We start from the raw sequence: 23,939 nt of genomic DNA on the forward strand, positions 1-23,939 counted from the left end.
TAGAGGGCAATATGATATAATGTCTCAGGCGTAACATCATAAAACCCCATTTGGTAGTAATTTTTTTTTTAACAATAGCACTCTTCATACAGCAATGCTCATACAGCAGATCATAAAAATGCAGTCTTCGTAAAAATATTATTTTTCTGAGGAGCTACTTAGAGACATCTCTCAAATGCAGAAATTGTTTCTGATTTTCTATTTAGACATCACTGTGATTAATTGTGTTGTGAGCATTCAGCATCCCAATAATGCCCTAAACTTGATCTGTTATTCCAGAATCACATAAAAACTCTGAAGAAATGGATGGCTGAAGTGGATGTTTTCCTAAAGGAGGAATGGCCTGCCCTTGGGGATTCTGAAATTCTGAAAAAGCAGCTGAAACAATGCAGAGTAAGGTTTTATATGATGTCTTAAGCAGAGATACTTTTCTGTGGATACTGTTACTGGCTAAATAAATGGGGTGGTTTTTCCTCCTTCATCTAGCAGACATTTTACAGTGTTTGGATACATTTTTCTTGGTCTCAACTGTGTTGGAGACCAAATACTTCCAGCTTTTAATGGGAAGAGTCCAGGTATGTTGTTAACCTTCCTAAAATGCACAGTAGATTCCCCCACAGCAAATATTTGTACAGCCCAAAATTTCAACATTAAGAAACCCTGGTGTCAAAAGAGCAACAGACAAAACATGAAGTTTTACTTAAATTTCATTTGGGATGATTTTTTTTAAATGCAGTAGAATGTAATGGTAAAGAATCATTTAAGCTAGCAGTTCTTATTATTGATTATTATTCATATTGTGTTTCCTCTCTTTTGTAATAAGCTGTGTACTGTAACATGATTTTTTTAAAAAATGATACCCATTATATTATTGTCAAGCCACAGGAAGAACATAATCTGGCTCTTTAAATAACTTTATTTAAAAATACAAGCTAGAAAAGTATATCTACTTTAGAAATAACCTTCATACCCATCGTGGTATAATTACTGTAATATCCCATGTTTTAACAACAGAATTCCTTCAAAAATATTAGTGTACAAAGCCCATCATTTTCATACCTTTTCCAAACAAGGAATATTGAATTTATTTATTTTTTTCTGATTGGAGTAGATGGATTTTAAATAAAATCCGTGTGGAGTGCCATTATTTCTGATTGCACATTTCCTAACTGTGTTACATTTTCTGTGTGGTGGTAATTTTTCCAGCCAGTAAAAAGTATTATTTCCTTAGCTTTTAGTCAATGATATTCAAACAATCCAGCCCAGTCTAAACAGTGTCAATGAAAGTGGACAGAAGATAAAGAATGAGGCTGAGTCAGAGTTCGCATCCAGGCTTGAGACGGAACTCAAAGAACTTAACAGTCAGTGGGATGACATGTGCCAGCAGGTATGGACAGCCCCCTGCCTTGTGCTTGCCTCAGTTTTATTCACCAAGTTTTCTTTATGTCTCCTTCACCATTGCCTGTAGATTCGAAGCTTTGTTTTTTATTATGCTGATGCTTTAATGCCAAATGAACTCAAATTGCTGTTTTTCTAACATAGGAATGTATGAGAATTTTCTACAATTGGAAGCTTGATCAATGCTCGATCCCAATCATACTAATACAGATTGTTGGCATCCCAAGTAGTGTCCCACCTGCTGAACTAAATGTCCACACAGCTTCATATTGCAACAAATTCTGGACTTTTCTCCTGTTTGTGCACTTTATACTATGTCCCAAATAGATGAATAATAGATACACTGAATCTAATAGTCTAAGGTCTTCTCAACTTTTACCCTTAGACACTTCCTTATCAACTCTGATTCAAGTCATCCAATCAAAAGCCCTTGATGTTTTCTTGCCTCCTTTATTTGCATTTATTTTATAAACATATAGCATGTTTGTCAGCAAATGCTGATGGGTTTATCTTCAAAATTTCCTGAATGCAAGAATTTCTCACCATCCTTGTGCTGTCACCCTGGATGAAACCCCCATATCCTAGATCAAATTGCCTGACTTCTCTCCCTAGTCTCGCCTTCAGCTGCTTCCACAGAGCCTATTTTAAACACAGCAGCTGGATTGATCCTATTAACATGTCAGATTATGTCACTGCTCTCCTGAAAACCTTTCAGTAACAGTTCAAGGGACTCTTTATAAAACATGTGCCTGTGCAATACTCTCTGAAACACATCTGAAAGGAATTAAAGCATAGCGTGTATCCATAGTCTCCTGGTTAAATGTTTTGTAATTGGTAGTATAACCTAAACCAGTTATTTAGCTACAGGAACACATTTGGGGAAAAAATAGAACTGTATTGAATTTTGGTGTCTATTGGCCACCCAGATATAAGTAACTGGCAATAAGGGAAAATGGGTCTGGAATACAAGTAGATGTGTTAGGAAAAAAAAACTGAATAGAAAAATGCTTTTGATATAATGGTGGGAGAAAATAACAAACACATAATTATGAAAATTAGTTATTCTCAAGTTCAAAGAAGTTAAAACAATGGTAAAAGTCATGATCTGATTTGTGAAATATCAAGGAAGTAAGGTGTTTCAAGTAATGAGCTATAATTATGAGACTCAACCAGTATAGAAACATTCTGAATAAGTGAGAGACTAGCTAAGAAATGCTTTAGAAAAAAATGGTTTAGAAAGTATAGCGTAGATTTAGGATTCTGAAATGCCTGGTGGTTTTAGTAAAAGCATGAAACACAGATTGTATTTGGAAAATATGGAAAGAATAGTAAACAATGACGCAAGTAGACTACTCTTCAAAATAATACTCCGAATTATAGTGGGATGGTTGTTCATTTTATTAAATTTTTAAATCATTGGTGCCCATGAATATATTTATAGGACGGGATAAAAAAAACCAAATAGCTAGTTGAAAACTTAATGGAGGATATTTCAGTTAAACATGTGCTTGTAAAACTTGTTAGAATTTTAGAAATATGAAGGCTTAAGCAGTAGATGTTTAACTACACATACCATTTTTTTCTTATTTTGGATATCAAAATTATGCATTAACCAACTTTTTGTTTCAGTTTAGATGATACATTGGTGATACATGATATCCCATGATGTGTGTATGTATGTACTCATTTGTTTAATTTTCATGAAACCACATTTGGATTTGTTTACAATATGTTGTTATCCTCACAGCCAAATTGAACATTATACATGAGAATCTGCAAATTTTTGTAGAATACATTCTTAAAAGTGGAAATATAGACTCAGAATTATAAACATGAACAATATAAATGTATTTTGTCACTTTGCCATCTAAAAATTTATACTCTTTGATGTTTCCCTTAACAGATTTGGAAATTTTCTTCTTTTAAATCCCTTGCAAAATTGACATCTTTGTTACAGTTTGGGGCTATCTTACATTTGAAAATATAGTAATCCTCTTAACTTGCAGTGATTTAACTATAAGTGATAGAACAACATTTACATGCATGTGTGTGCATATATGTGTACAAGTCTGGTTATTCTTTTTGAGAATGATCTAACTACCTGTTATGTTAATTACTTTTATTTACAAGGATTTTTTTTTAGATATATGATTTCTATGTCTTGGGGAATATTTGAGATTCACAAAACTATCAAAAAACAAATATCACTTCTCTGTAAACTAAAATTACCAGGGTTCTTAAAAGTTTATGGGGAAGGGGAATAAAAATATGTTGGCTCTGGTACAAAATATTTATAAGCCAGTGCTGAAACATATAACCGAAACAAGTTTTCTGTCTGTTTCCAAACTAACATTACCATGCAGAACAGAAAACTATTGTCATAAGGCAATGTGTAGGTTTTGTTCAGTAAGCCAATGAAATTAGTATAGCTAATTTTCACTCAGGTAAAATTAAACATGTGGGAAATACTTTTCTTATGCATGCAAACTTTTAAATTCTTACTCTATCTCTACTGCATTCATTTTATTTGTAGACTACACAATAATCTGATGATACTGTTTTGCTGTTACCAACATTCATGCTTTGTTTGCTTGTTTTATGAAAGGTTTATGCCAGAAAGGATGCATTAAAAGGAGGGTTGGATAAAACTGTAAGTCTTCAGAAAGATCTATCAGAGATGCATGAGTGGATGACACAAGCAGAGGAAGAATATTTGGAAAGAGATTTTGAATATAAAACTCCAGATGAATTACAGACGGCAGTTGAAGAGATGAAGGTAAAATAAAGTTTTTGAAAACAAAATATTGTTACTTGAGATTGTGATTCTTTAATATCTGCTCTTCTTGACTTAATAGTGATTGTTGATTTTTATTACTTAATTTCAAATGTGACATCACTCTACATGATATAGAATCTTAAACTATTGATTTTAGTGCATTATGTCAGAATATAAAGGTTGAAAAGCACAGTTTTTAACATTATTTTCTGAAAGTATACATTATGAAAAGAGATCCTATGATCACATTGGATATTTTCAGTTCATGCAAGCTTACATTGTAACAATGGCAGCATGTTCTTGAAATAACATGTACTCAACAATTAATGTGGTAGGATGAAGTGTTATCTTAAAATTTAGCCTTTATTTTTAGTTCAAAAGGATCAGCCTAAATACAGTTTTCTTGAAACCAAAGGTTAAAGAAAAGAACAATATTGATTTAAGAAAGAAACATGTACATGTAAATTCATGTAGTAGCACAAACATATAAACTACAGACACAAGCCCATGTGAATGTAAATATGTATTAATATATACTAATTTATACTATACAATATATGACTACGTATAATTATGCATATGTAGTTACAGATAAAATATAATTATAATGCACATATATTATATACATATACTATATAATTATAAGTGAACATGTATAATGTATACATAATCACATGGATAATTATATATAATGTACTTAGGTATATGTAGCCATGTGTGTATACACGTATGCATATATGCATATAAATGTGTGTATGATTATAAATGCATGCTATATGCATAATTACATGCATAATCAGCCATGCATGTGTGTGACTAATTATATGCGTGCAAGAATATATAATTTCATAATATATGTGTTACACTAATATATAGGTAAAATATGTATTTATTATCATTGGATCTAATAAATGTGTTCATTTTTCATCTCACAGGAGATATGAGGCAGGCTAACAAAAAAACCCGTGAGCCTCAGATTTATACTGTCTCATGTCAGAAGAGTTTAAGGCCCATTAAGCTATGCTGTAGCATGTGCTGAGAAAATCATACAGCAGCCCATAGTAATTATTTAAGAGTTGATAATGCGATGATTACTGCAAATAGTTGTGGAGCACTAATTCTCATATTCAGTGACGCTAACAACTGATTTACGTTAATACTACTGAACCAAAAAAATGTTAATCATTTGCATTAAAATCACAGAAGGCAAATACTTTATACTCAAAACTTATTTTTGCTGCCCTGTTGCATACTTCAAAGGAATTGTTGGACAAAATATAAAGTAATCAGGTGATTCTGTTGATTAATATAAAGGCTTTTTAAGCTGATTCTGTGTTATTTCCATGATTCTTTATTTCTATTACTTCATGGTACACAGGCCCCATTATACTTGCCAAAACAGGCATTTCTTTATCAATCTCTTAACATGGCTCTGAATCTCAGATTCTTGCCTGTTTGGTACACTGGACATGCTAGAAGCTTAAAATTTCACCAACAGTCTTCCATGATTGTGAGGAATGATGCATCGATAATATTCCAGTTCCCTCACTGCAAATGGAATCATCTAGAATCAGATGTTACCTATAGCTTTCCAACATGATTAAACTCCTCTAACCAGCTGTAGTTGCTGGAATTGACAAATAAATCTATTTTACATTTCCTATGTAAAACCTCCTTTTTTTGATACCAGGATTTCCTTCTTTATTATCTAATAAGCTACTTAATTCTTGAAAGTTTACCTTGTTTTTGTGTATTTGTGGGGGTGTTTCTGAGATGTATATACATGTTAGAGGCTAAGGAGAATCAATGTCTTGCAGCCAAAAGTCAGTTGCAATACCCCTGTAGTTCTATCAAAATATGTACCTCGGGGAAATGAGGAGTGTGTGATTAAGAACCATTATAAAATCTGTCCTTGTGTTTTGTGGGTTGAGGGAGAGTTTCAGGGCTTTGCTCTGATTAGTCAGTGAGTGCAGATAATTCTGTTCGGGTATCTTGTGCAGATTAGAGTGAGGTAAGGTGTTTTATGAAGAAGCACCATTCACTCATATTAACTGGGATAGGAGACTTTAATATTTTATGTCTTGATAAATGTTGATGCTTTTTTCTGTATTCAGTCATAATTATGGAGAGGTCTTTTTATGGTCTCAATCTACCATGTTAATAAAGTGGCCTTGTCCAATATGAAATTCTGTTATACATTTCTCTTCTATTAGAGGAGATCAGGGTATAGTTGTAAATGCCAGAGCAGCTTCTGATTTCAGGGACTGTTTCTATTTTGTATTACTAACATGCATATTTCAGTCACTGAACAGTACTTTTTTAGAAAATCAAAATATGATTCCAAACATAAAATTAAGATCTTTCTGTGTTAGATAAGTTTTACTTTTTTTTCTTTAACAAAAATCCCTAGTTTTTAAAGATCGATACATTTTCATTGCAAAATCAGATATACAGAGAGGAGGAGAGACAGAGAGGAAAATCTTCCATCCGATGATTCACTCCCCAAGTGGCCTCAATGACTGAAACTGAGACAATCCGAAGCCAGGAGCCAGGAGCCAGGAGCTGTTCTGGGTCTCCCATGCGGGTGCAGGGTCCTAAGGCTTTGGGCCATCCTTGACTGCTTTCCCAGGCCACAAGCAGGGAGCTGGATGGGAAGTAGGGCTGCTGCGATTAGAACCAGTGCCCATATGGGATCCTGGCATGTTCAAGGTGAGGACTTCAGCTGCTAGGCCACTGTGCAATGCCCAGATAACTTTTACTTTAAATAGTGTTTTCTGGACAAATTTCAGTGTCATTTATCTGCCTGAGTAATTTATAAGTTATTTCAATTCTAGGCTATAATTTGCTTTTCATTATTTTCTTATTAGTGTCTAGTGCATTTAGATCCTAAGTTTTCCATAGAGTTTTTAGTTGCAACTAACCCTGAAATTTCCAAAGCAGTTAGAGTCAGTATTGTATATATTTTCATTTATCTTACATGACAGGATGCCCTGGAATTCTTTTTTGGAAATAAAACTATTGCCTGCTATTAAAACATGGCTCTTTATTTTTCAGAGAGCTAAAGAAGAGGCCCAACAGAAGGAATCAAAAGTGAAACTCCTAACGGAGTCAGTAAATAGTGTCATAGCTCAAGCTCCACCTGCCGCACAAGAGGCATTACAAAAGGAGCTCGAGACTCTAACCACCAACTATCACTGGCTGTGCACGAGGCTGAATGGGAAATGCAAGACTTTGGAGGTTAGCTGCTTTCCTGGGTTTTATCAGTGAGTTGTCACCATGCAGTCATATGTATCTGGCCTGCAATCACTGAGGCTTGAATTCCTCCCTGAAGACCTTATATGTGGTGTATCTACACACTTGTTGTTCAGTTTGTATAGATCTCTTTACAGGATACAAAAGAGATGTTAGTGTACCTACCTCTAATGTTTGTTGAGAAAATTGGATGAACTATTTCATTTAAATTGCTGAACCTTGTCTAGTGCTCAATATACAGGAACAGTCATTATTCTGACCTAGATTATCAGTTTAATTTATTAGGTCACAAAAAAACCCTATAAGATTCAATTGTTAAAATATATTTGTTTTTGTGTTAACTTTTTGATGTACCTTGTGAAAAATTCTAGGAAGAACTATTACTTACAGTTCTGTTTAAGTGCCTTCCCTAGAAACTTCTTCAGATGGTATACTGCCTAATTGGATCTTTTTGACCTTTAATATTATATCTCCTTGTTATCACAAATTTTCTACCTCTTCCACATGTCTAACTTTCTACATTATGCTTATTTGAATACTTATAAAACATTCAAGCAGCTCAATCAGTTACTGTGAAACTGTGCCAAAATTAAACGATGATTTTCCCTGAGAAAATGTTTTCACCAAAAGACAGATTCTATTTGCTCCCAAATACAGTTACTGCCAGGTATTATGCATGAGTTGAACCTTACTCTGAGCCCGTTTCCTGCACAAACCAGATTGTCTTATGAATATCATTGATATAGTATGAAAGTATTCCATTATTGCTGAAGAATATTGTATGTATAAGGTTATATTTGAGAAGTCTCCTTCATAAAGTTCATAGATAATACAAACCATAAAAAGACTATGCTTAGAGTTAATCATTTTTTGCAGGAAAATAAACTCATCTTCAGAAATATTTATTCATCTATATTTATTTTATTTAGTTTTTGAGAGAAAGAGGGCTTTCCTGTTTTGTGGCTCACTACACAAACTCCTACAGTGGCCAAAACTCGACTAGGCCAAAGCTGGATACTTGGAACTCACTCTAAGTCTCACAAAGGGGTGTTATAAACCCAGGAACTTGAGTTACCACCATTTCACATACCGACCAGGGTTTTCTTTAGCAAGAAGTTGGAATCAGGAACCACAGCCAGATGTGAAACCCAGATATTCTGCTGTGAAACATGAAAATCTTAGCTGCTACTATAAATTCCTAGACTGTAACAATATCTTTTAATTATTTTTTCCATTAATATTTTGAAATCCCTTCACATACATAGAAATTTATAAAAAGTTAACTATAAAACAGTACATAAAACTGAATGTGATTTGTAAACTGAATGTTGATAATTAAAGGGAAACAGCTTAGATCAGTAAAGTAGAACTTTAGATAATAAAAATATGGATGTTTTACCTTGAATGTCCCTATTTGCAAATTTTACATTTCTAGTTACAAAATGGGATCTCTGAGTTACTGCATAGTCAATTGCAATATCTTCTTCATTATCAATTCTTATATATCTTTTTAAAACTTAGTTGATGTCTCTGGCACTGAGCAAGGGCCATGTTTGTACAGGAGTATTAGAGATGATGAAATTGTAAAGACATCTCTTATATTAATGCTGTGTGAGTGCTATGGAATGTAGGAGAGTGGGAATGGAGGGTGGGCATGATAAAGTCTTGTGGGAGTGATTATTAATACATTATTATGATAGGACATCTGTGCATCAAAAATCGTTTTTGGACAGTATTTAAATAAAACAGTGATTATTTTATTATTTTATTGTTTTAGTATTGCTTATCTCTGATAATGCTTCCAACCTTTCCTCTTTCAAATTATGTAGCCCCCTTTTATTTCTTCTCCATTTGTTTGAAATATAATTTAGTTGTTTTAATTTTACCCGTGAGAGTAATGATTCTATCTTTAGACTCTTTTGGGGATGTGTATGAATTTTGAGCTCCAAAAATGTGCCAGACATTCATGAGGACTGGTAGTATGTAATACATTTCTGGTTTATCAATGGCAGTGGCTTTGTCAATTACAACTTCCTGAAAACTTTTTTTCCTGGGTTTTGGTTTACTTACCACATCTTCACTAAGATCTCATGGGTCCTGGAAGAACCCATATTGCATTCTTATCAGGAATGACAAATTCGAAAGACTTATTCTTGTTTCCTGTTTATCCATATCAATCGCTCAACACGAATTTGACAGTAATTACTTCCTCTTAAATAACCGCTGACTAGATGGGTGACTCCCTTGTAAATCTTAAACTGAATAGAATTCCTAGTTGTTTTTTTTTTTTTTAACTTGTCTCATCAATAGCCAAAAAAAAGAGTTGCCCAATTTCACTTCCTTCAAATGCCACCACTTCAGCTCCCCTCAGCCCTCTCTGCGTACAGCAGGTCTTATGAATACGATAAATAGATGTGCTCTTGACATAAGATGTAGGCAACTTGGTCTTTTCATTCTTTAATATGAACACTAGTTGCTAATCTCAAGAAAATGGAATATATCCTGTCAGGCTATTTATTATAAAATAACCTTTTTTCCCCCATTATCCTTATGTCATAAGCTATAGGTTTTTACCACTTGTTAGAGCTAATAGAAGAGCAATGGTTTTCCTTGTAGGACCTGTCTTTTTTTTTTTTTCTCTTTGAGATCACATAAGTAAGAATTGTTCCTTCTAGAAATTCCTTCTACTCTATACTGTTGGAGGGTCTTCATGAGACCTTGTATTTGTCTTTAAGGGGGGTACTGCTCTCTGCTCTCATTTGTGATACAAGCTTGGATTTAAATTTGCTAATTGGATTCTTATTTCTTAGCCAAAAATCTGAAAGATTCTTAATTTTCTATCTCATTCCCTTATATTCCAGTGGATTCAGATTTTCTTGTTTTTGTTTGCGAGAGATGGGTGGCATTATATATTACTGGTTTCCAACTTTCTACCATTTATGAAACCTGTGTCTCATCTCCAACCCCAAATTAATGCTTAAATATGCTAGCTGAATGTAGGGTACCCCATTTTGATATTGCCAGAATTTTGTTAAACTTAGATTTCCACTTTTTTTTACTTCCTTCCCCTTTTTTCTGACACTTTCACATATTTATTTATTGAAGATAAGCTGTGAATTCAAATGTTTTATTTGTACTATATGCAGTATTCCAATATCATCATAATAGAGTTTGGGGGTGAAGATTACCATTTCAGTTCTGTCTACAATTTTAAATGTATGTTTACTTTTTCGTTTAGGCTGTCCTCCAAAGCTGCTCTGAATTCTGTGATTTCAGACTAATTCCAAGTTCCAAATGGTGAAGCATAGCAGTTTTTCTAAGTGCTTTTTAGATCCATTTCAGGCTTTTGTGCTATGTTTCATTTTGAAAAGGTGACCTGTAAAGCTAGTACATTCTGCCTCTCCAGCTGTGGCCTTCAGATGCATTGAGCACAGAAGAGGCTGTACATCCTGATGGTTGAATCAGCAAGGTAGTTCATTGCCTCAATCTGAACCAATGTTAATAAGACACTTTGTCAATTGCATCTCTAAGGTACCCTTAGGTATTGAAGGGATTTTTCCACTGGGATCTTTGCCCAGAAGGAAAACAGCCTATAGTCCAGCAGGAGTTGGAAATGACCCAGATTTAAGATTTCTATCACCTTTTAAAGCAAAACACCCAATTTCACTCTTTGTGAGAAACATACGTTTCATGCCAAGCAACTATAGAAGGTTGGTTGGCTTGCCCAGCAGTTTGATTAATAACTTTCATCAGATTAAGCTGGAATGTCTTCAGTCATTTATAAAGCAATGTACAAAGGAGAAATGTGGAAATATGATAGACTTCCCCAAACTCTCCCCCCTAGGCCTGACTGCTTACACTTTGGGGTAGAGTAGGAGCAGTCGTTGCAGGTGTTAGCTCTCACACCACTGTATACACTTGATTTATTGTTATTTTCCACTATTTAAAATCCCAATGTTATTTTACAAAATGGCCACCTTAATATTTTTGTTTATGACAGTTCCTTTTCCCCAGTGGTCATAATCACCATCCAGAAACTTTTGTTATTTGCTTAAAATATACTTTGTCAGACATATATGAATGGAAAACAACATATTCAGTGTTGTGCAAACAGTGCAGAGAAGGCTAACCTGTAATATGCAGTTTCTCAGTTATTGCTCTTTCCATCAAAAAAGTTCTCTGTATGTGATTCTTCCTCGTAGTACTTTGTGATAAATGAATGAATTTTTCTATATCCTTTTGTTAAAAGCAACATAGCCTATTTACCTCTTCTAGTGGACACTTCCTTGTTATTTTAATCATCACAGATAGTACTAAATGTCTTGTAAATATGCTTTGTTCTCAAAAGCAGTTTCTCTGGAGATGTGTATTAAAACACGAAGTCATAGGGTATGAGAATGTTCACCTTCACTGAGAATAACCAGTTGTTTGCCAAAATAGACATTACAGTAAAGAGATATTGTGTTGATGTATGCCTTCCTTTGCATATGTAATTCTGAAATTTCTCATTTGTGTTGGTCAGTATCATTGCCAAAAAGCTTGAACTTTACGTGTTTCTTGTATGCCTATATTTCTTTGATATATTATTTTTATGGATGGTCTTATTGATTTTTAAATATTCTTTTGAAAGTTTCTATTCTAATTTATATTAAATGACTAGTTTCCATATATTTCATGATGCAGACTTTGAATCATAGGGTTTGATCCTCCCTCCTACCTGTCGCCCCTCCTTATCCCAATGTAACAAAAATTTTTATGCACGCTTGAGGCCATTTTTTTCAGATTTTTATGGTGCTCTTTTGTTGTTTTAATGTTTTAGTTTTAATGTAACCAGATCTATGTCTTGACTTTGGGTCCTTTTTAAGAAAATGACTTGTTTAACACATCCATTTCTATTTCTCAATCAGAAAAAAAATCCCTTCTGTATTATCTTGTAGCATTCTTAAAGTACAGTGCATAAAGGGAGTGACTTTAAATGGCGCTGTTGAAATGATCGATATGCTGCTTGTGTGCCTGATTCAAGCAGTAGTAAGATATATGCGAAATGAGTCCATGTTCATTATGCTCACCTCAAATTTTGCAAGCAAACAGAACTAAAATGATCTATTCAATAAGTGTCTGTTGTTAAGGATATAAAAATATAGCCCGCTAAAATGAAGCCATAGGTTTTCAAAAAATATATAGCATCCTAGCAATATGTAATAATTATATGATATTAAAAACAGAGCTATCGTTGGAGCCACACTTTATCAACTTATTTATTTACAATAAAGTTTAGAAATTATAGAATAAATGATATTCTTTTATTTCATATTTTCCAGTCAATAATTGCAAGTTTTGAAATTTAAATCACAGGCTCTTGAATTTATGCATGAAGAAAAAATGTACCGTTTTAGTGATTTATAATTATAGAGATGTTAAATGATCAAAAAGATTCATTGCATTTTAAATACTGCTAAGCAAATAGGAATGATATAATGTGAAACATCAGATTTTCAGATGTTTTAAAAATGAAATGCCAAAGTCTCATGTTCACTCTTCATCAAAATATTTGAAATGTGATATGTTTTTCTTTCTTAGGAAGTCTGGGCATGTTGGCATGAGCTATTGTCATACTTGGAGAAGGCAAACAAGTGGCTAAGTGAAGTAGAAATCAAGCTTAAAACCATGGAGACCCTTCCTGGTGGAGCTGAGGAAATTTCTGAAGTGCTCGATGTAAGTTGTGAACTAACTTAAATGATGACAGTTTAGACTGACTAGTGAAACAATGTGCTGGTGCTTGGGATGATGCCTTTGTGCCCAGTGAAAAACTTCCACATCACAAAAGGTTTTTTGCTTGTTTGTTTATTTACTATTTGAAAAAAATACCACACACACACACACACACACACATGCTCACACACCTTCACATAAGGGAGTGAGAGAGTGCGGTTTCCATGTGCTGATTTGCAACTGAAAGTCCTACAGCAGCCATGGCTGTAGCAGGGCTGAAACTAGAGGCTGAGGAACTCACTGGAGATCTCTCCCATGGATAGCAGTTACCCAGCAACCCGAGCCTTCCTCTGCTGTCTGCCAAGCGTACATTAGCAGGAAGCTAGATGGGAAGTACAGTAAGGGTTTGATTCCAGGATGTCCAATACAGAACGCTTCCTCTGAAGAAAGCAGCCCCTTAACTCTCTGTGCCACAATGCCTACCATAGTATCTAGGTTTTGACAAGAATTTCAGTGATCATTGACAGAGAGCATGTGCATTTTATTGTGTCACTAAGTTCTTGTTTGTTAGAAAGGCAGGGTTACAGAGAGAGAGAAGGGATGGGGAGAGGGAGGTAGATAGAGGAGAGGTGTGCCATCTACTGGTCCGTTGTCCAAATGGCCACAAACACTTGAGCTTGCTAGGCCAGGAACCAAGAACTCAGAGGTTCTTTTAGGGTCTCTCACATGGATTCAGGGGCCCAACCACTTTAGGCCATATCACACTGCTTTCCCAAGTGTATTAGCAACAGGATACAGAAGTGGAATAACCAGGACTCAAAGAAGCATTCATTTGGATTGCTTGTGTTGTTGGGGGCAGTTTAACGCACTAAACCACAATGGTTGTCCCTGTGTCAATAAGTTCTATGCAGAAAAGTCACAATGTATGTCTACTACAAACCTACAAAGGCAGTTCCAACAAAGAGTTTCATCTTTTGGGGGAAAGCTTAAAAGACTGGTAGTATGGGACACTTTCATTTTAAAAGCTAAATGTGTTGAATAGGAGCATATTTTAGAATTGTTTGAAATCACAAGCTTGTATCTTGCAGAATAGGTTGAGGCATTCAAGGGGTATGCTTTGATTATAGAAATGTAGTTTTATCATGTCCAAAGAGTTCGATGCTTTCAAGTTTTATTTTGAAGATATTTACTAAATCTTTCTGTAAAAGTTAACATGTACAAGTTGATTTATGATAACTTTCAGTATTTAGTTGTATGTCCATGTCCTATGTGCTTTATTAGACTTCTGACTTAGCATTTACATGTTCTGTCCATGTAGTTTTATTATATGCAAAGTATGTGGAGTTCTGTGTAAAAAAGCTCCTGTATAATTTCACAAACTAAAAAGCATATATTAGCTATATTATGAAGAAAATATGAAATGTTTTTATACAGAATGGAAGTGGAATCCTAGAACATCAGCGCAGCAACTTAAAGATTATTTTATACAAATTTTTACATTTCTAAAGAATATTATACAACCTGAAGAAATGTCAAAGAACAATGAGAAAAGTCACAGTTTTGCCTGTGATTTTGACCTTGGTGTTTTCAGCAATGTTTATTGGTCTGTCACCTCTCCTGGATCATGTGATGTGTCTTTGAAACATATGTGATGTTTAAATTACGTAGATAAAAGTGCACTGAAAACAGTAAGATTTGAAAAGACATGGCCTATGAAATAATTAGATTAGGCATGAAAAGTAAAGGTAAATTCTTGATACTGCACTCAAAATGATAATCTGAACAACTAAGGTATGTTCAAAAAAGAACAATGCAGGAGAGAATTTTTGAGGCAGTAATCCATAGTATTTAGGAAATGGAAGGGAAAAGGATTACTGTTAGTATTTGCTATTTTGTTTGTTTTTTTCTGTTTTAAGTAAATCAGTTATTTGATGGTGTAACTTTTGCTCATCATCTGTAATAAGAGGTAAAATATCATTTGCTCAAGGATAATGTAATGGATTATTTCTAAGCTTCCTTGCTACTTAAGAGTTCTATAACTGGTTATTTTATTGTGCTTTGTTGCTTATATTTCACTTTGTTTTATAATTAATAATCTATGTACTTCATTGGGGAGTATAAAAATATATTCATGACAGTTTTGCAACTTTAAATTGTATTAGAAGTTATAAATCATACACTAATGGTAAATATTAATGATTTCATGCTAAATCTAAAGATCATTTAAGTATTACAGGTAATCATAATTTTTTAATTTATTAATTACATTGCATTATGTGACACAGTTTTATAGGCACTGGGATTCCCCCCACCACTCCCCAAACCCTCCCCCCATGGTGGATTCCTCCACCTTGTTGCATTACCACAGTTAATCATAATTTTTTGTTCCTATTTTAGAAAGTGTTTTATTCCTTCAAAATTTAATGGGGAAATATGACATGATTGCTAAAATTTTGAAAAACAGTGCGTACATAAGGATAATAATCATTGAAGAATTTCCATTTCTTCACAGTGAACAAAATTGCACAGAATGAATTTGTTGTAACATAGCTCTTTCTGCTCGTAGACTTGTCTGAGAGTCACTAGTGTAATATTAATCAGTATTTGTCTAGCATTTCTCATCATGATGGTGAGATTCTTTTTTCTTGTAATGTGGCCAAGCAAATTTTCAGTGTCGGGAAGTATTTAGAGATAGAGGCAGTTGCATTCAAAATCATGGAAGCTTGGGAAGTGTCTTAATCTCATAAGATCATCTTTTGTTACCACCAAGTAAGACTGAAGGAGCATTATCTGTGAATGAAGAGGCGGGTCAGGTGTCTGATGAAAGCACCCATGTGATCTCTCTTCTCTCTTCCTGGTCAAAAGAGTTTTCATCCTTCAGTTTATGACTTCCCACTTCAGTTATTGACTATCTTGCCACCATGTTATATATGTGTAAAAATGTATGAAGAGCCTTCCTTTTAATTGATAAAGGGAAATTTTGCTCATGAATTTCTTTCTACATATATTGTCAGAATATGTTTGCCTGATCATAACTATCAATAAGAGAGGTAGAGATATAGAGCATTTTATCTTTCCAGATATTAGAGTAGAGCCATCTGTAAAAAGGATGGCTGGCAATCATTTTTATAGCACCCAGTCCACAGTGCTGCCACATGCCTATTCAGATTGTCATAGGATGAACTCGTATTTTTTTAACTAACAATGCTGTTTCATGTCTTATCATCCTAACTGAATTTCGCATTGCATCACTCATGATTTAATTATACGAAAATCATAAGGTTCTGAGCATTTTGGAATAATTGAATGTGCTTAGAAAATGGGAAAAATAGTAATTATTGCAAATGTGTTTCAGTCACTTGACAATTTGATGCAACATTCAGAGGACAACCCGAATCAAATTCGTATATTGGCACAGACTCTAACAGATGGCGGAGTCATGGATGAACTCATCAATGAAGAACTTGAGACGTTTAATTCTCGCTGGAGAGAACTACATGAGGAGGTATGAAAATAAGTGAAACTTCTCCTTAAATATGATTTACATAAATAGACAAGTATAGTACACATAAGCCTTTCAGGTAAAATGAGGAATACTTTAAATTTTAGCTCAACTTCCAATTTCAGATTGCCCTGAATTATTGTCTGTCTTATTATATCATTCTTGCCAAAACATCACCAGGTGAAATGTTTAACATAGAACAGAAATCTCCTTAGAGGAGTTATAATGCAGGTTCACACACTAATCACTGTGTAATTCAAACTCAGATTATTTCTGATCTCAAAGTGGTTTTCTTTATATAGAGTTAATCAGTAGGTATGGGTTTATGCTTCTCCCCCTCTCTCCTAATTACTCTTATTCTCTCTTTTACTTATTTTCCTCTACCTCTTTCCTTCTTCTCTCCTTATAAACTAGTAAATCATAAATGTTAATAAAAATTAAAAATAATTTTATTGGATTATAAGATACATTTTTAACATCAGAAAAATAAGGGGGAGCCAGAGATGGAACTGATGCTCTACTGAGGGTACCTGCGCTTATGGTTCTGTAGTCGAGAGTGAGTAAAGGCAGTATTTTGGGCAGTGATGAGGTGTATTCAAGCTAAATCGAGCACCGTTCTGAGTGGTTGTGAACTGTGTCGGTACACTGGAAGGTTCAGGGCAGGAGTCACACTTGTCACTCTGCCATTTCTCAAACCTGGTAAGCGACTGTTAGATACCCAAGTGGTATTTCCCCGGGCAGAGTCAACTCCTGATGTGATGCTTCTATGGCTTCTATCTGTCTCAGTAAAATCACTAGGATTCACAGAAGGATGGTTGCTCTCCTTTGGACCATTCTGCTGACATTTTAATTTTTCTGATACTTTTGTCTCTTCTCTCTCCCCATTTTTACTACCTGCATCCTCCTCTTTCCTTCTCTCTTATCCTTTCCTGCCTCTTGATACCCCAAACATTTACTGTGGTTACCTGTTGACTGCTCATAATATACAAAATATTGCCGTAAATACCGTTCTGTCTTATATTTTCAATTAGTTTATTATTTACACATAATTGAGCATTCATATTTAAAAACCACATAAATGTCATGACCTTTATCAAATGTGAAATAATATCACTTATCCTAGTCAAATAGTGTTTTGCATGTGCTGTCCTAAATCAAGAGTGTTTTGTTTTTCAAGAAGAAAACATGTTTTATGATGACATTAGAGTCATACCTTTTCGCTGAGTGTGATTACTACATGTGAGATATTGTTCTGCTGTTTAGTAATAAGTACCCCATCCTTAATGGCTTATAGACATTTAAAATTATGTGTAGATTAATTGATGTCCTAGTGTGTACAAGCTATAAAATAAACAGTATCTCTATGAGGAAGGAATGACACACAAAAAGATTAAGGAAGGTGGTAACTAGGAGTATATGCAAGAAGAAATTTGATTGTCAAACAAGGAGTAAGTTTACTTGGGTAAAGCATTCAGTTGGTGAATCCTACTCTCTCTGATCCCTCCGATGTTGCGGAAGTGCCACGTGAGTATTCCATTTAGTCTTTAATCGTGTCATTATATTTGGGAAGTTCTCTATCCATATTTTGTCCCTATTAATATAAGGATCATTCCAGGTTCTAGGCCATTCACTGTTACACTGTTACTGTATACAAGTAAAAGTAAATATTCCATGGCTACAGTATAGTTGCCCCTTAGAAGTCATTTAAATGTGTATTTTGACATGGACTCATACTTTCTCTTTTTCCAGCTTTGAATGTTAATCTCAGATAAGAGATTGAAGTTCATACACAACATCAGAAGTTGCATTATTAAAACTGACCTTGGTTAAACTGTTTAAAGGACCATGTCTTAATATTTAATATAATTTAATGTGCATCTCTTCTGCCTTTCGGAACATAATTTCTATCTTTGTTTTGGTTTCAGCTCCATTTCTGTAATCATCTTGCAAAATTTTTCTTGATACAGAAATATATTGTTAGACCTTAACGATACTTGCTGTGAAGCAAATGTCTCCCCAAAAGAAATACAAGATTCACATTCATTATATGAAAATCCAAAATCTAACATGTCACAAACCCTGAAACTTTAGAGTATTGACCTATGCCTCAAGTGAAAAATTTCATACTTGGAATCATATTAAGACAGGTTGCAATGAAAGAGAGGCCTGTTATAAAGTTGTATGGAAGTACTTTTAATGTCAATGAAGATATGTCAAACCTGGATGGCATCCTCAGGAGGCATATATATATATATATATATATATATATATATATATATATATATATATACACACACACACACACACACATATATGTATATATATACACACACATAAAAATCTCAATAAATCTGAATATATATCTGAATATATATTCAAATATTGGCTTATATTCAAATTCATTATATGTAATTCATATATGTTCAAATTCATTATAAAATCATTATATAACTGAATAAAGACGAATAAAGTTTAAACATTTTGAATAAACATCCTATTAACATACCAGGGAATGGAGTAGAAGATGGCTGAAGTGCTTGGATCCTCGCATTCCTGTAGGAAACTCAGAAGACTGGTCGGACTCAACCCTGGCCATTGTGGCAATTTGATTATTGAGCCTAAAATAAATGCATAAAAATAGGATAATATTAAATGCCATTAAATTGATAAATGACATATACTCTTATAGTCCATTGATTATAGGATTTTGGATAACATTTCCTAGCTTTCATTCATAGTGTTCCATAGCATTGATAGACTTACTATGTTTTTTCTTAAAGATTTATTTTTTTATTGCAAAGTCAGACAGAGACAGAGGAGGAGAGACAGAGAGGAAGATCTTCTGCCTGATGATTCACTCCCCAAGTGACCGCAATGGCTGTTGCTGTGCCAATCCAAAGCCAGGAGCCAGGAGTTCTTACGGGTCTTGCATGTGGGTGCAGGTCCCAAGGCTTTGGGCCATCCTCTCCTGCTTTCCCAGGCCACAAGCAGGGAACTGGATGGGAAGCGGGACTGCTGGGATTAGAACTGGCATCCATATGGGATGCTGGCACATTCAAGTAGAGGACTTCAGCTGCTAGGCCAGGGTGCTGGGCCCCAGATTTACTATGTTTAAGATAATGTTGTACCTGTGCATAGACGCTTCCATTAGTGAAACTAAATATGTAAAATATATAAAGGGCACTTATTATCCTACAGCTTTTAAAATCAAATTCTTCGCTTCACAGTATAATGCTTTGAGAATAAACCTGAAACTATCCTCAGTCTTGGCTATGCTTACAACGTATGTTTAGCAATAAATTGACCTTAAATTTACATAGCAATGAAGATAATGCATACTTGATGCTTTGCAGCTCTTATACAAACTACACTAGGTAAGAGATACTACTCTTCTCAAACTTTGTTGTGGTATTGTGTAATAAGATGAGGTGACTTGAAACAAATGATGATGAGTTAGCACTGATGAGCAGGTACAGTGTTCGTTGTATGTCTTAGGATATGAGTGGGCCCTTTGAAAAAGAAATACAAGTAAAATACATTTACTAAATTAATCCCTTGAATGCTCCTACTGAGAGCTTGTTGAAAAGTTTGGTGGTTTGATTCAATGTGGATGGGGCCTCCAGAAAAATTGGTTGAGGAGTTGGGGAAACAAAATGATTTCAATAAGAGTTTTCAGTATATTTTTTTAAACCTCTATCTTGACCTTTGATATGTTATAATCAAAAAACTCTCAATTTTTAAAGCCGTATTGTTCTGGATTTTATTGGCCAAAATAGTATTTACATTAGTAAACAGAGAATCGTTTCATTTGAAATTGAATCTTCAGCCCATTTCCTTCTCAATTGCAATCTAAAATGTGTGAAGCTAGTGCAGTTTTTTTTGACTACCTAATGTTTCTTAAAGCTGCAATTATGCTAAGCTAAGGTAACATTCAATTGCCTGTTAAATCAATCAAACAGCTCAAGTTTTTATTGCCTATGAATATTTAAAAGATGTATGCTAGATCCCATTCCTAATTTCAGAGTGTGGGTTTGCATTCAGATAAGTAATAAATTTTTGCATCACTTTAAAGACATCTTTCACTCTTCATAATCATATGACACTACATTTTCTGCCCACAGTAATGATTTGAAAGACAATTAGTAAACCAGGAAACACCTTCAGAAGCTATACACAATTACATAATACTTGCAACTATTATAAAAACTTTATTCCACACTAGAGTCACCAAGCTGCAGAATATACACCAAAATACATACTATTACTCCTCCTGCTACTACCACTAAGCTGGTTACAGAAGCCCAGGTGCTACTCTAGGTGACATATATGCACTTTTTTCACAGTAGCCTTAGGGTGTAGGGTGCTTATGTCCATATTTGATAGGAAGGGAAAGAGCAGTAGGCACATTGAGGTGTAGCAGCACTTGGAACGCAGGCGTCCCTCATAAAAATGCTGTTTTCGGTTTCATTAGCACTACATCTGAACCAGCCTCTGATTCAGCTTCTTTACTGCTTTTGGTAGGACAGTAGGTAATGAACCAGGTGCATCGGTCCCTGTCACCCATTTGGGAAACTCAATTATTGGAGATCAACACTCCTGGCCTCATTATGTCCCAGATCTGGCTATTGTCGCCATTGGAGAGTGAACCGATGGGTGGAACACAGGTTCATATTCATTCTCATTCATTCTCATTCTCATTCTCATTCTCATTCTCATTCTCATTCTCATTCTCATTCTCATTCTCATTCTCATTCTCATTCTCATTCTCATTCTCATTCTCATTCTCATTCTCATTCTCTCTCTCTCTCTCTCTCTCTCTCTCTCTCTCTCTCTCTCGGTTGTGGCAAACCGAAGCCAGGAACCTGGAGCTTTTTCCAGGTATTCCAGTGTGTTCAGAGTTCCAAGCACTTGAACCATCTTCCACCACTTTTACAGGTGCAGTTGCACTGACCTAGATCAGAAGCTTAGCAGTCAAATTTCGGACCAGAGCTCACAGAGTGCCAGTGTCACAGGCTGCAGACTCACCTGTCATGCTATAATGTTGGCCCTCAGTTTCCCACAACATGCACTGAAAATTATTGAGTTTGGCTAATTAACATAAAATTATTTAAGTCTTAAATATTAATATATATTTAGAAATCCAAACTTTTTTACCAGTTCTCTGGATTGGTAATTATTTCATGCTTCTTGTTGTTTCCTGTTGCTTTCATTGCTGTGTGACATTAAATGGCAGGTAAAGTAAGGGAGAAAAAAAGCTCATAACTGGTTAATTCTGTTTAAATAATAATATGCTTAATCATTGGCAAATAGAGGGATCCAATAATTCTTCCTGATAATTATGACTTTGAGTTGTCCACTGCATCATATATGTCTTAGTAGACATTGAACTGAATGGACAAATACTGACTGAAGAAATACTGAAAAATTATCAAGGAAAATGTCAGGTATTAATTGTGAGATATAATTTTATTGCAAAGCCATTCTTCTCATAAAATTATTTTTAAGCAGTCAAAGGTGTCTTATTTATTTATTTATTTATAGATATTTTTTAAAGATTTATTTATTTTTCTTGAAAGTCAGATTTTCGAGAGAAAAGGACAGAAAGGAAAATCTTCCATCTGCTGGTTCATGCCTCAAGTGACCTCAACAGCCTGATCTGAAGCCAGGAGCCAGGAGCTTCCTCCAGGTCTCCCACATGGATGCAGGGTCCCAAGGCTTTGGGCCGTCCTCTACTGCTTTCCCAGGCCATAAGCAGGGAGCTGGATGGGAAATAGAGCAGCTGGGATATGAACATGAACCCATACATGCAAGACGAGGACATTAGCTCCTAGGCTACCAAGCTGGGAACTTTAAAATTTGGTTTTATCACTTCCCAGATGTTGAGATGAGGCTGACTTTTGGTTTTGGTGGTAAGGCAATGTAAGTCTTTTAAAATGCCTTCTGTAAAACACTAAGACACCTGAGAAATTCCAACTGATATAATCTTAAATGTATTGTCATTTGCAACAAAGAATAAGTAAGCATTTATTGCTAGGACAGAAAGAACTGGCTGAAAATGAAGCCATGCACATGATGTCTGTATAAATACTGATATTTTACAAGTATTGCTCTGCAGTAGAAAGCTAGTTCTGGGCACCTGGTTTTGAAGCAATGAAGCCATTTGATAGAGAACAATTCTGAGTCTTAGTGTCAAGCAAAAGAGCATTAAATAGATCCAACATAAGGTTATATGTTTACATCATTGGTACTATTATCTCAAGAAACTCAAATATACGCAGAAATGTTGAAGCTAAGATAAAACATTGAATTTTAAAGTAATACACAAGTGATAGAGGACTAATATCCAGGATTTAGAAAGACCTCCAGAAACCTAGGTACAGTTAAAAAAAGATAAAAAAAAAACTTTGAAAAAGTGGGCAAAGGAAATGAAAAGACATTTTGCAAAAGATATCAAAATGGCTAACACATGAAAAGACGCTCAGGTTCCCTAGCCATCAGGGAGATACAAATGAAAACTGCATTGAGGTGTCACCTAACTCCAGTGAGATTAGTGTACATTCAGAACTCTACTAACAATACCTGCTGGTGTGGACGTGGGGAGAAAGTTACCCTCCTCCACTGCTGGTGGGAATGCAGGCTAGTACAATCACCATAGAAATAAGTATGGAGTGCAGGCTAGTACACCACCATAGAAATAAATATACTTAGAGACTTGCAAATAAACCTGCCCTATGACCCAGCTATTCCACTCCTAGGAATATATCCAAAGGAAATGAAAAGTGAATATGAAAAATGGATCTGTAAGCCTGTATTTACAGCAGCAGAGTCTATAACAGCAAAGGCATGGAACCAATCCAGACGCCTGTCTAAAGAGGAGTGGTTAAAGAAACTGTACATCTATTCCATGGAATATTAGCCTTTAAAAAATAATGAAATTCTACCATTTGCAACTAGAGGGTCCCACCTAGAGACCATTATGCTCAGTGAAATAAGTCAATCCCAAAAGAACAAAAACCATAAGCTCTCTCTAATATAAGATAACCATCATGCAAATTTTAAGTTCAATAACCCTTTCCAAGCAGTTTTTGCAGCATCCCATGTGTTTCGATGTTTTTTTATTTCATTTTCATTTTTTCCAAATATTTTATCTTGTTGAATTCATTTGTGTCTCATGGATCAAATGGTGGCACCATTTTACCCAGGAGACTTTTCTTTTTTCTTTTTGTCACACATGAGTTGATTATTCAGTTACACGGGTTTTTGACTCCATGGTGCTGAATTTTTTCTTCATTTTGTCTT

General features: G+C 34.8%; 1 protein-coding gene across 5 annotated transcripts in view; it reads left to right on the forward strand.

Annotated features, from left to right (window-relative positions):
- DMD (dystrophin) overlaps nt 1-23,939 on the forward strand; it is a 1,951,117-nt gene that overhangs the window by 672,659 nt on the left and 1,254,519 nt on the right. For all 5 annotated transcript variants that reach the window (XM_058659083.1, XM_058659078.1, XM_058659079.1 and 2 more), the window contains 6 exons: nt 280-393; nt 1,232-1,387; nt 4,004-4,174; nt 7,229-7,411; nt 13,007-13,141; nt 16,494-16,643. In XM_058659083.1, coding sequence (XP_058515066.1) covers nt 280-393; nt 1,232-1,387; nt 4,004-4,174; nt 7,229-7,411; nt 13,007-13,141; nt 16,494-16,643 — 909 coding nt within the window. The remainder of the gene's footprint in view (nt 1-279; nt 394-1,231; nt 1,388-4,003; nt 4,175-7,228; nt 7,412-13,006; nt 13,142-16,493; nt 16,644-23,939) is intronic.

This window comes from Ochotona princeps, chromosome X, assembly GCF_030435755.1.
Source record: "Ochotona princeps isolate mOchPri1 chromosome X, mOchPri1.hap1, whole genome shotgun sequence".
Taxonomy (NCBI): Eukaryota; Metazoa; Chordata; class Mammalia; order Lagomorpha; family Ochotonidae; genus Ochotona; species Ochotona princeps.